Below are 14,373 nucleotides of genomic sequence, written 5' to 3'. Positions count from 1 at the left end.
ACCTCGTCATCTAGATCGAGAACCCTAACATACACACGCCATCACATATCAAGGCAGATTAGCTCAATTATTTTATTTTTTTCTAACATTTTTTTTTTAGATATTTACAAGTTCTAACATGTTCCCTACAATGTTTATGGTTTATAACATATCTGATTACTACTAAAGTTCATGTGGTCTACCTACATCCCCAACCTAAACTAAACAGTGTCCTCAATGTTCAAAAAGAGCCAAAAAGTTGCAATCATACCAGGAAGACCATGTAGAGTAGAGATAAGGAGAAAGTTTACCATATGTGAAGAGTGTTGCCCAAATAGAACTGGACGAGTGCTTGGAAAGCAAACATCAAGGTAGAAATGATAAGAAATTATAAGATAGATACCTAGTTAGCATGCAACAGAGCTGTACAATGCAGAGAACAATATTATCTAACTGAAATCAAAAGAAATCAACAAAGAGAGAAAGAAAATGGAATCCTTAACCTGATTTATGTACAAGGGTGAACCAGTTAAGTCCACATAAATGGGATCTTCAAGATCGGCTGTTTCAATTTCTGGTGGGATTGGTTCAAGGAATGGCTTTAATCTTCGCCCATTGACTTTGAAGATGTTCTTATTTGCTACATCTTCGAGTTCTACAGCTCCATGAGGGTATACTGTGCGCACCAAGAACGGGCATGTCTATCTAGAACGCAATTTACCTAGAAAAACATGCAAACGAGAGTTGTATAACAGAACTTCTTGGCCAGGTGAGAATGACTTGCGCAAAATGTGCTTGTCATGGAACATTTTCATTTTGTTCTTGTACAGCTTAGCACTGACATAAACATCATTTCTCAGCTCTTCCAACTCATTGAGTTGAAGTTTCCGTTGAGTACCTGCTTTATCAAGAGAAAAGTTAAGTTTCTTGATAGCCCAATAAGCTCGATGTTCTAACTCAACAGGTAAATGAAAAGGTTTTCCATACACAAGACGGTAAGGGGACATGCCAATAGGGGTTTTATATGTTATTCTATAGGCCCATAAAGCATCATTCAATCGTAAAGACCAATCTTTTCTAGACGGGTTAACCGTCTTTTCTAGAATATGTTTAATCTCCCTATTAGAAACCTCTACTTGGCCACTGGTCTGTGGATGGTACGGGGTTGCGACCTTATGAGTTATGCCATACTTGCGTACTAAAGACTCAAAAGATTTATTGCAGAAATGTGAACCACCATCACTGATTATAGCTCTAGGGGTGCCAAAACGAGAAAACATGCTTTCTTTTAAGAACGAAAGTACCACCTCGTGGTCATTTTTTTTGGTTGCAATTGCTTCTACCCACTTAGAAACATAATCAACAGTGACAAGGATGTACAATTCACCTCCAGAATTAGGAAATGGTCCCATGAAGTCAATTCCCCACACATCAAACAGTTCAACAATCAAGATAGGGTATACTGGCATCATGTTTCTCTTCGTAATACTTCCTAGTTTCTGACAACGTTCACATGCAACACAATAATCATGACAGTCCTTAAACAATTATGGCCAATAAAACCCACACTGCAAGACTTTTGCAGCAGTTTTCTTGGCACTGAAATGGCCTCCACATGCTTGGTCATGACAGAAAGATGTCACATCTTTCTGTTCACTGTTGGGGACACATCTCCTAATGATTTGGTCTGGGCAGTACTTAAACAGGTATGGGTCATCCCAAAAGAAGTGTTTAACTTTAGCCAAGAACTTAGAACAGTCTTGTCTAGACCAATGCAAAGGCATTCTACCTGTAGCAAGGTAGTTAACGATATCATCAAACCAAGGAAACTCAGACACAAGCATCAATTGTTCATCAGGGAATGATTCTCTAATCAGTACATACTCATCAATAGACTCAACATTTAACCTGGAAAAGTGATCAGCAACCACATTTTCAGAACCTTTCTTATCACGAATTTCAAGATCGAATTCCTGCAATAAGAGTATCCATCGGATAAGACGAGCTTTAGCATCCTTCTTAGAAAGAAGGAATTTCAAAGCAGCATGATCAGTGTATATGATAACCTTGGACCCTATCAAGTATGACCTAAACTTGTCCAATGCAAAAACAACAAGAAGCAACTCTTTCTCAGTAGTTGAATAGTTAAGTTGAGCATCATTAAGAGTTTTGCTAGCATAGTATATAACATATGGAAGTTTATCGACACGCCGTCCTAAAACAGCACCAACAGCAAAATCAGAAGCATCACACATGATTTCAAATGGCAATTTCCAGTCAGGTGGTCTGACTATAGGGGCAGAAGTAAGAAGAGTTTTAATTTCTTCCCATGCTCTGGCAAAAGCAACATCTTTACCAAGTAGATCACACAGGGGTCTGGAAATTTTACTAAAGTCCTTGATGAATCGCCGGTAAAAACCAGCATGACCTAAAAATGATCTAACCTCCCTCACAGAGCGAGGTTGTGGCAAGTGTTGAATGAGGTCAACTTTAGCTTTATCTACTTCAATTCCTTTTTCAGAGATGATATGACCTAGAACTATGCCTGAGTTCACCATAAAATGACACTTTTCCCAATTCAAAACCAGATTTTTTTCTTTGTATGTAATCAGCACAAGAGTGAGATGCTTCAAACATTCATCAAAAGAAGATCCAAACACAGAGAGATCATCCATAAAGATCTCAAGAAAACTATCAATCATGTAAGAAAAAATGTTCATCATACAACGTTGAAACGTGGCGGGTGCGTTATACAACCCAAAGAGCATACGGCGATAAGCAAACGTTCCAAATGGACATGTGAATGTAGTTTTTTCTTGATCTTCAGGTGCAATATGAATCTGGTTGTACCCAGAAAATCCATCTAAGAAACAATAATGACTATGCCTAGACAACCGTTCTAGCATTTGGTATATGAATGGAAGAGGGAAGTGGTCTTTCCTTGTTACTGTGTTCAACTTCCTATAGTCAATGCAAACTCGCCACCCTGTGGTTGCACGAGTAGGGACTAATTCATTCTTTTCATTTTGAACTACAGTAATGCCCGACTTTTTGGGGACAACTTGAATGGGACTAACCTATTTGCTATATGAAATCGGGTATATGATACCCGCATAAAGTAGTTTCAATATCTCACCCTTAACAACATCTCTCATGTTAGGATTAAGTCTCATTTGCATTTCCCTAGATGGTTTAGCATTTTCTTCAAGATTTATATGATGCATGCAAACAGTGGGACTTATGCCTTTAAGGTTTGAGATGGTCTATCCTAAGGCTTCTTTATACTCCTTAAGCACTTTTAAAAGCTTACTTTCTTGTTCAATGCTTAAACAAGATGAAATGATAACAGGTAAAGTATCAGACGAGCCTAAGAATGCATATTTCAAAGTATCAGGCAATGTTTTCAATTCAAGCTTAGGTGGCTCAACAAGGGATGATCAAATTTTAGATAGTGGTATCTAAGGTTGTTGTTCGCTCGGACTTGATGAGATTGATTTTAAGAATTAATAAACTAAAATAAAAGAAAAATATATACAAAATATTGTCACAGGATGAAGAATTTACTGGGACTCGGGGTTTTACTGTTTTTCATGTTCATGGGTTCATAAATTAATCCTAGGCATTTATACCTCAAAACAAACAATAACCCTAATCTTTGCCAAAGTATATTTCATAAAACAATAGTGGTAAGTTGTGAGCATGACGCATCAAAAGTAATTAAAACTAAGCATGCGACATCAAATAAAATAACAAATAATTAATAGAAATCATAAAACAATTAAATTCTATGCAAATAGTTATAAAAGAATTATTTTAATTACCACATGAATGAAAAACAACTTCCTCCGTCGTCCCAGTGATGGGGTCTAGCTCATCATATTGGAAACACGCTCAAAGTATGACTTCATTGCTCAAAAAGGTGCTTACAAGGAAGAAAAATAATAAAACAGAGATTTGCAACGGTGAATGGGCGTTACAGAACCTCATGTTACAAATACAACGTTGTTACAAAGAAAACGATAACGCACAACTGTTGCAGAACAACGGTCGTAGAGAGATGAAGATAATAAAACAACGACAGACTACAAGTGTTGTATGTGCGTCTTCTTCCTCTCTTCTTTATTGATGAAGAACAAGCTCATTGCACCTGATTTCTCGCGCTATTTTTCTCCCCTAACTCTCCATCCCCTTCTATGAATCACTATCAGCCTATTTATATGCCACGGGACCTCAAAATATCTCGAGTTAATGCGAATATCTTCTCTTTACTTCCCTCTGCATATTACCGAGTTCTTTCCCTGTTTAACTCCTACACGCTTTTGTTGCATCCAAACACACTCCAATATCGCTCATAACAAGACCAGAAAGATCCCAACACACTTCAAACACGCGCAATCTTCAAACACTTCCCATAAATAAAGCCGAGAATATATTTCTTCCATGATTTATTGAAACTCAGCTGAAAACTCCTTCTTTTCCTCCTATGCGGCATCTGAGTTGTCCCGAAACTATCTATTGACTTTGTGGGACCGTATACTCACGGGATATATTCTCCTATCCTTGCAAATACGAAATATAAACCAAACTCCACCCGAGAACCTATGTTTTCAGTTTTAAGAGAATAATTATGGTAAATTCCTTCCTTTTCCATATAAACCCGAGTACCAAGCCTGTTTCGATAAAAAAGGGTGTTATCAAACCTTCTGCACGTGCAAACTCGAGTAAATCCCGTCCAAAAAAAAACAGAAGAAAACCGAGAATAATCCTCCCATGTTTTCTTCAAATCATCGATCTAGCCAACTCTAACTGAATCAAATGACTATACCATGCCTGTTACGCTCAATCAAGTCCTCCCAATCAATCTCGGCCATTGAGTCTCTTTCTATCCTGCCCAAAACGCGAACCCTAACTTCTGCCACTGATTAACACAGTTTCCCCGCGAAACTGGAAATTCAAACGAAGGGGACGACCTCCCCCTAACAGAGATGGGGGTGCGATAGCAGTTGGCGCCCCTGGGTTGTAAATAGTAATTGAGGTGCCCCTTAACCAAAGTGAGAGTCCGCATAACGAATGTCCACTGAGGGTGCTCCGCATAATTTTTCGAGACGATTTTTCCAAAAATATTTATTTCTCGAAAATACTTACAAACACACAAAACACCATAACAAGTACAAAATCGAGTACCAACATTACAGAAAATTGAGGACAATTTAGACACAAAAATGTGTCAATCAAGGGAAGGAACAGACTTAAAATCAGAAAGTGGGAGTGGTTCCACTTTAGTCTGCCATTTAGTGACGTCCATATGAGGCACAGATTCGAGCAAAGAGTGGACTTCACTAATGTATTCAGCATCATACAGATCCAAGTTAAAATTTTCCATACATGCTAGCAAAGGATCAACCGATAAAGTGTTAGACAATGAATCTTGAATCAAACTTTCAATCATATTAATTTCATGCACATCATTATCTTTAAGATCCATAGGTTGTTGACTAACATTAAACACATTCAATTCCACAGTCATGTTACCAAACGACAATTTCAACACTCCATGACGACAATTGATAATTGCATTGGACGTCGCCAAGAAGGGACGTCCTAAAATGACAGGAATGTGGCAGTCAGGGTTTTGCACGGGTTGAGTATCTAAAACAATGAAGTCCGCGGGAAAATAAAGTTTATCAACCTTGATTAAAACGTCCTCAACCACACCACGAGGAACTTTGACGGATCTGTCCGCCAATTGCAGAGTTATAGGTGTTGGTTTCAAATCTCCAAGACCTAATTGCACATATACTAAATACGGAAATCGGTTTACACTTGCTCCTAAGTCTAGCAAAGCCTTATCGACAGTATGGTCGCCTATAGTACAAGATATTGTTGGAAAACCTGGGTCTCTAAACTTAGGTGGAGTCTTATTTTGAATGATGGAACTCACCTGCTCAGCTAGAAAGGTACGTTTGTGCACATTAAGCTTTCGCTTTTGTGTACACAAATCCTTGAGGAATTTGGCATATGCAGGGATTTGCTTAATTGCCTCAAGAAATGGGATGTTGATGTTGACTCTTTTGAACATCTCTAACATCTCATTGTAATGGGTGCCTTTCTTCTGTTGCATCAACCTTTGAGGAAATGGAGCAACAGGCACATTAGATGGCAAAGAAACATTATCATCAGTAGAATTTTTAGATTTACAAACATGCTCCAATTCATTTTCTACAATGGATGTTTTTTATGGCGTTGTATGCAATGATGAGTCTGACTTAGACTCACTGGTCTGTGGTACGCCTACGTTGTTATCAACAACTTTACCACTACGAAGAGTAGTGACAGAGTGCACTTGATCGTGCGAAGACTCATTGCAAGTTGATGTACCTGCCTGAAATGCACTCTTAGGATTTGTTGAGGCTGACTTGGGAGTTTACCCTTTTCCCTCTCATTAAGTGCATCGCAAATTTGACCCATCTTAAGTTCTAGACTTGTAAAACGTTGGTCAGTCGACTTCTGAAGTTGCAAAAGATTTTTGTCAATAGACCAACACTCTCTTCAATGCTAGACATTTTTTTCTCAGCAGGGTATTGTATGTACGAGTGCATATGAGGGTTTATAGGGTGTGGATACTCTTGTGTGTTTCCTGATGTACCCCCTTGTACAGGGCCCTTAGACCATGAAAATTTAGGGTGGTTCTTCCCCCTGGGTTGTAGTTATGTGAATAAGGGTTATGTTCTTTCTTTTGATACAGAACATGGGCCTGTTCAAGTCTAGATTCCTAGAATGCAAGTATTTCTGGACAATTATCCACTAGGTGGTCAAATTTATTACAAGCACCACAAATAGACATTTCGACATGGTCACGGAGAGTAGTGGCAGAAGGTTTCACATTCTTCTGCAGCTCTAGCGCTTCTACTCTCCTTGCCAACAATGCGATTTTCGCATTTCCCTCAAAGTCAGACTCAACTCTATCAACATTAGCTACAGGGGCAGTCTTCCTAGGTTCACGAATGGACTCTCACTGCTGAGTCTTTTCAGCAACTTCGATTAGGAAAGTCCAAGACTCATCAGCACTTTTGTCAATAAATAAACTGTTGCACATTGACTCAATTGTTGTTCGGGTGGCAACATCTAGACCTTCATACAAAATTTGCACTAGTCTCCATTTTTCAAAACCATGGTGAGGACACTGAAACAATAATTCATTAAATCTCTCCAGGTATTTAGCTAAGGTCTCACCCTCTAATTGCACAAAGCTATTCAGACTTTGACGAATGGTCGCAGTCTTGTGATTTGGAAAGAACTTTTTGAAAAATTCTTTCGTAAGATCATCCCATGTCCTAATTGACTATGGCTGCAGGGCATATAGCCAAGACTTGGCCTTTTTCTTTAAAGAGAAAGGAAATAGTCTCAATTTCAGGGACTCTTCCGGCATTGAGTGAAACGCAGAGTCCCACAAATCTCTTCAAACTCTCTCACATGGTGATAGAGGTTTTCAGCATCAACCCCTCGAAACACAGGGAGCATATGTATCGTGCTCGCTTTCAATTCAAACTGACCAGCAGCATCTGGTAAAATAATGCAAGAGGGATGGCTTTCCCTTGTCGGGTACATGGAATCCTTGAGACTACGGGGTTGATTTAACTCTTCACCCATTGTCTCAGGTTGGTCAGGTCTATCTACGGCAGAAACGGGTATTTCAATTATGTCTTTTTGACGAATTCTAACTAATCGATTTGTTTGGTATGTAAAAGACACAATCGTATCCCAGACAACATATCAGTCAACATGTTATAACACCCAGAATTACAACAAGTTCATAAGACAGACCAAATATCACATGAATGACAAACAGATTCACTGAGGTGTATGCACACGGACACAAAGTGAAATGACAGTTTCAGCGAGCAAGGATGTTATTCACAAGCCACATAATCATGAACAAATATGTTACTCAACTAGCGCAGGAACATGCACACAGATACCATATGTTGCAGGGTGGATAAAGCTACGTGAATTATTAGGTCAGCAAGCATTCATACAGTTATCAGCAGTTCAGAGATTGAGAGATGCATACACAGGGAGATGACAATCTCAGCAGGTAAAAATTGTCACTCAGATGTCACGGGATTATGCTTGTGGATATCATGGTTGACAAACATCAGTGAGCATTATTCAGTAGTCACGGAAAATATTTAGGGCAAACTTCGAGTTCGAGAATACAATACCGCCAGTGTAAAACTGGGATTAGGCACGATAAACAGGTTCTGCTGCTCCTTTATCTTTCCTTTCCTTGATTTGTATTTCAGCCCCGCGGGTACCTAGTTACTCAAAGGAGAATTTCAGTCCTCAGAAATGTGCAGGCGAAGCAGAGAATTGATGGAAGTAGTTGTTTATCACTGAAAGCTAACAACTAGATTTGCAGGGCAAAAGATGTGAACTGCTCTGATGTATCAACTGAAAAACTATGCACTCACTAATTGAATGTCCTGGAGTTTAAACATATGATATAAGTATAGACAAGCTGCAATTGGGAAAAGGAAACAGATGAAATGCAAGAATGAGCGGGATGAATAGCTATAATGATTGTACAGATATATTACAAGATGATGAAATGCAAGTACTTACTCTGCCCTATGCTAATTTATATGGATACTTAACTAAAGATGCGATTTTCATTAAAACTACAAATCTAAGTTAACAACAGCAGTAAGAACTTTCAAACAGTAAGTGAAGCGACTGCTTCGCAACACCTAGAACTGCTCAGAAATGCTAGCACGGATAAGGGTTTTAGCAATCTAACATGGCAGGTGCAGTGCAGCAGAGATGTAGACAGATCAAACTTTTCGTATTCAGGTTCGAATGCTGGGAACTGAATTTTAACAATTGTACTAAGCCTAATACGGAATGAACTGGAAGGTATTGACAATGTAACAATGATCAACTAAACAATGTAACCCTACAGGAGTCTGAACCAGACAATGCACGGATAACATTGATTCACAGGATGATATAGTACAAGATATGAAACTGAAAAGAATTAAAACAACTTAGCAACAAACTTTAGGATGTGGATAATTACAACTGACTTAACCAGATGCGGGACAATGGTAATAAGCTAATAAAAAGATGAAGAGATGCAAAGCCAAGTAATTTCTACTACTACTTTATTGAGAAAACTAAAAACAGAAGAAACTTAACAGATTTACAACTTGGATTATAAACATGGCTAGCTATAGATGCAGATAACTCAAACTAGACACACCATAAAACAATAATGCAGTTACCCTAACTGAGGACAAGATGACTGAAATTCAAAACTACAGCTATAGCTACAGGTAAGAGTTTACAGGGATACACAACAGTTACAGCAGATTGATGAGAAGCTACAGGCTATAATGATCGAAGAGCTATAACTAGAAAAATATGCAAGACAAACAAAGATGCAAGTGATGAATCAAAACTAAGAGTAATACTAACAAAACAATGCAGATTATATGACAGATGGGCCACTCAGCTAAGTTATACTAGCACAGCAAAAATTGAAAAATCTAAACAGATATATATAACAGTAAACTAAGAATAAGTGAAGTTTAACTACAGATTCAACTACACCGCTACCGAGTCCCCGACAGCGGCGCCAAAAATTTGGTAGGACTAGAAGATGCGTACAATATTAAACCGCAAGTATACGGTGTCTACACGGCAAGTGCGGATCGTTCCGCAGGGACTTGGTTGGTGTGAAGCTGAAATCAAAGTCTACTAATACTAATTTAAACGAGGGTGTTTGTCAATACGATGAGATGTGTTGCAATGAGAATTGAACTGATGAACAAAAATTTAATTGGAATGAAGGGTTAAATACTTGAGAAAAGGGTACTAGGGAAATCGAATTCGCCACTTAATCTACACCAGATTATTCACTAATGGAATTGTTCCTTTCCTTATAATGGACAGCCGTGAAGATGCAAGTCTGCTGCATATCCAAGGTAACCTAAAGTAGGAAAGTTTAATGTCAACTAAAATATTAATCCCTAGCATTAGATGTCTTGCTACAGCACAACTAATCACAGATTAACTTGATCAATAAAACATGAGTTGATGCACAATAAATAATTGTTCCAACTACCTAGGTTGTATAACAAACAAGGTGAAGGTTATATGCTGCACACAAAGATTAAACCCTCTATGATCGATTAAGCACAACAAGAATAATAACACTAACTTGAATAACCTAGCAGCACATTAAGGGCTTATTCTAAGCCCTAGCTTATGAAATTAGAACATAACAAAAACAGGAGACATGAGAAATTCAAAGATAGACAAAATCATTCATGCAAACTTCTTAATATTCAACTGATTTCTACCAAGAACATTACAAGCAAGATCAAAATATTAGTAATTCACTCCTACTGATCCTTTCTCACTTGGATACCCCAAATACATAAAGACCACCCTCTATTTATACATCAAATCACCCAAAATTAGGTTTTAATTCGTCAACAGTTACAACTGAAATTTAGGGTTTGAGATGTCAATCACTCACCAAATACAACTGAAATACACTTCACTGCCTTCAAACCATGCTGCTAGACTTTAGGCTTTCCGTTCCTATATCAATGACTTTCAACCTATTTCTTCAATTTCACTCAAAAGCTACAACAAGAATACATAGGTGAAAATGATGAAATTGGGTGATTGACATTAGAGATTGAGAAGCAAAGTGGTAAGGATGTTATAGCAGAAGTATGGTGAGGGAAATATTGTTGCTGTACAAAAAGTAAAAGTATGGGTGCAAGAGAGAGATCGGTGGTGGTATGGGTTTGACAGTAGAGAGGGAGGTGGTATCGACGGTTTGAGAAGATATTTTCTTCTGATTTTGGAAATGATAAGGGAGAATGTAAAGAGGGTTCACTTGGGTGTTAGACTTGTGTACCTTGCTTAGATGTTCAAGGGTGGATCTGTTTATTTTCTTGGCTTCAAACATGGATTGAACACTTCTGACCATTGATCAAATTTGATTTTATTTTGTAATTCTTGACCACAACAGTTGTTCCATTGACTTTGGTAAGTTCAGTTCTGCACATGATCAGCTAACAGTTCCCTTGTGTAGCGGTGCGACATTGTCACATTCTCTTACACTCCCTTTACAGTCTCGCTCACCTTTTGTTCACCATTTACTCAACCACCTAAAACACAACACAAAAAGAGATTATTTCGATAAAATTACCCATTAAAGGAGATGTGCTCATGATACAAGATTTGTCGCAAAATAGAATATGAAGGCATTAAAGATGTAATAAAAGACAGCAAAAAGATCTAGAAATATGCATTATTAGGCACCGATCAATAACAGATCACAATACCTAGACTTATGATTTGGTATGACGATCCTGGTAATTGGTTTAATCGATCCTAAGTAATTACCATGAGATGGTATGATCAATCCTTGTAATTGGTGTAACTGATTTTGGTAATTGGTGTGACTGATCGTAAGTGGTTGTGTGACCGGTCCTCGTAATTGGTATGACCGATCCTAGTGATTGGTTTGACCGATCACAAGTAGATACCATGTATAGGTAGAACCGATCCTAGTGATTGGCATAACTGATCCGAACCCATGTATATGACCTGGTAGGACCGATCACAACTAACCATTGTGACTTGGTATGATAGATCACATAGTAGTCTCGGACATCTGGTAGAACCAATTCTAAGATGCAAATTCATGTAAATACGGAAAAAGGATTTGCAGTGAAAAGATGTCAACATACTTTGAGTACGATCAGTAACTCTTATCATTTATTGTTCAAAGATATTCCTTGGTACTCAAGGGGATCCTGTGCCGAAATAAATTAAGAATCTTTTAATCAAGGTTTTTGGTTTTATATGCTTTAGTTACCAGCAATTAATGCATAGCTCTAGAGAATAAAAATTAGTAGTGTCCATTTACTAATTGGAGATTTTCTATGAGAAATTTCGGAAAATATTGGACCAACAATTATTGGAATTAGGAAAAACGAATTTGCGCAATCATTGCATATCTTGAGAATATTTTCGGTTTTGGAAATTCTTTGGTGTCCAAACATCCTTGGTCTATAAATATCTAAGTTTGCATTTCTAGCAATCTATCCTACGAGCCAGTCAAACTTCGTTTCTTGTTGTTTCTTTTTTTTTTTTTTGCTTAATCACATATATTTTTATTAAAATGGAAAGCCAAAATACAAAATGTTTGTTACATCATAAAGCTTACAAAATGAAATTCAAAAGATGAAAACAATTGAACAGACTAGCAAATCCTATAATAGACAATATTGGGCATTTCAATTCTTTTTAAGAAACTGGACCTTCCATTATGGATTATTCTTTCACCAGCTCTCAGTCCTGCTCCTATTTTAGCTAGATCATCTGCATAAAAGTTAACTTCACGAAAACAGTGTTGAAATATGATGCACTCCGGGTTTTGCTTTGCATTCAGCCATCTTTCTCTAAACATCCAAGGAATGCAGTCATTGCAGAATTCATTAACCACAGTTTTTGAGTCTGATCTGATTATTACCTTTTGATCTTTCAACACAAAGACCCATTCAAGTGCACAGATCACAGCAAGAATTTCTACTATATAATTTGTTGCGGTTCCTACTCCTCCTGACATTGTTCCAATGACTTCACATGAATAATCCCTGGCAATAATACCAAAATCAGCTGCACCTGGCTTGCCAAATTAAGAGCCATCACAGCAAAATAACACAAAATTTTGATCTGGAGCTTGCCAATAGCATTCTCTGATGTAACTGTATTTGATATGTCTAACACCCAGTTGGAAGAGATCAATAATATGCCGATCACAATTCTGCCCCCATTTTGTGCCTTTCATCCTGAAACCACCCTCATACACAGATTGCTATATTTTTCTTTTAAATTCATTGAACTGAAGAGATTTTTCTTCAAAGAGCTTCATGTTTTTTTGAAACCACAGTTCCTTCATGATTGTGCAAGCAACAATCATCCATATTTATTTAATTAATGGACTCTTGTGTTGAGCTAATTTGCAGACATCATTAAAAGATTGAGGAATCTCAAAATCAAAAATTGAACAAATCCAAGCCCATGCATTCAAACTAAACTCACATTTCCATAATGTGTGGTCCATACAGTCTTGTTCTGCATTGAATATGCAACATCTTGAGATTATTTCAAAGACATTTTCCATCATCACTTTATCATCCACATAAACTTGGTGTTGCAGCTTCCAAATATTGCTTGCAATAGCTGGATGTAGAAATGGTTTCCATATGTAAGAAGGCCAGCTAACTTTAGGTTCTCTTGACCTTATTTTCCACAGCTACAGATGTTGAAAATTTTCCTTTCAAATCACCACTCCATACCATAGTATCTAATCCACCACTAACATCAGGAAGAGTAATTGAGTTAAAATAATGTACCAGTTCATCAAGAATGCTCCAGTTCTTGCCATCAAGTAATTTATTGACCTTCATGTCAATATTGCTTTTAACAAAATTGTTAAAACCAATGTCATTTATGAGGGGATTGTCACCTAACCAGATTGAAAAAGCGGGGGTACAACAACCATACCCAATATTTCGGTTAGCAATCTGTATGGACAAACTCCAATATACTTTATAGAGAATCAACTAGACATTCAGGCTCAATTTAGATAAAAAAATATGTCATAGAGTTTTATATCTCAATCTCTCGATTTGATATATACTCAAGCAAATAGAAATCTGCGAGTTTTTATCAAATACTAGAGAGATAACTTGGATGGTACCAAAGAACAATATCCAAGTGTCAATCAATTTAAATCAACAACCAAAAGGTCGGATATTATAATTTATTGAACAACGCACAACCTGTGATATTTCAATTATATAACAAAATATAATGTGGAATAGAAATAACACAGACACCAGAATTTTGTTAACGAGGAAACCGCAAATGCAGAAAAACTCCGGGACCTAGTCCAGATTGAACACACACTGTATTAAGCCGCTACAAATACTAGCCTACTACAAACTAACTTCGGTCTGGACTGTAGTTGAACCCCAATCAATCTCACATCCAAGATACAGTTATGCTCCTACGTCTCTGATCCCAGCAGGATGCTACACACTTGATTCCTTTAGCTGATCTCACCCACAACTAAGAGTTGCTACGACCCAAAGTCGAAGACTTTAATAAACAAATATGTATCACACAGAAAAGTATATGATGATAGATAAATCCGTCTCCCACAGATATACCTATGAGTTTTGTTCTATCTTTTAATAGATCAAGGTGAACAGGAACCAATTGATAACCCGGAATTATATTCCCGAAGAACAGCCTAGTATTATCAATCACCTCACAATAATCTTAATCGACGCGGCGAAAGATGAT

At 37.5% G+C, this 14,373-nt stretch overlaps 1 protein-coding gene across 1 annotated transcript; it reads right to left on the bottom strand.

The window, feature by feature from the left end:
- Nucleotides 1-3,874: 3,874 nt before the first annotated feature.
- On the bottom strand, nt 3,875-10,816 carry LOC113320424. The gene is made up of 2 exons (XM_026568338.1): nt 10,520-10,816; nt 3,875-8,294 (listed from the first exon to the last, which is right to left on the bottom strand). Exon 2 carries the CDS (start codon nt 6,098-6,100, stop codon nt 5,207-5,209), a length of 894 nt encoding a protein of 297 aa, XP_026424123.1. The 5' UTR covers nt 6,101-8,294; nt 10,520-10,816; the 3' UTR covers nt 3,875-5,206.
- Between the last annotated feature and the right edge of the window lie 3,557 nt (nt 10,817-14,373).

Source organism: Papaver somniferum, chromosome 11 (assembly GCF_003573695.1).
Source record: "Papaver somniferum cultivar HN1 chromosome 11, ASM357369v1, whole genome shotgun sequence".
NCBI lineage: Eukaryota > Viridiplantae > Streptophyta > Magnoliopsida > Ranunculales > Papaveraceae > Papaver > Papaver somniferum.
This window is presented reverse-complemented; position numbering and strand designations above follow the sequence as displayed.

Bases quoted from the DNA above. Each gene is read 5' to 3' on its own strand.
- LOC113320424 (XM_026568338.1), bottom strand. From the start codon at position 6,100: ATGCAACAGAAGAAAGGCACCCATTACAATGAGATGTTAGAGATGTTC.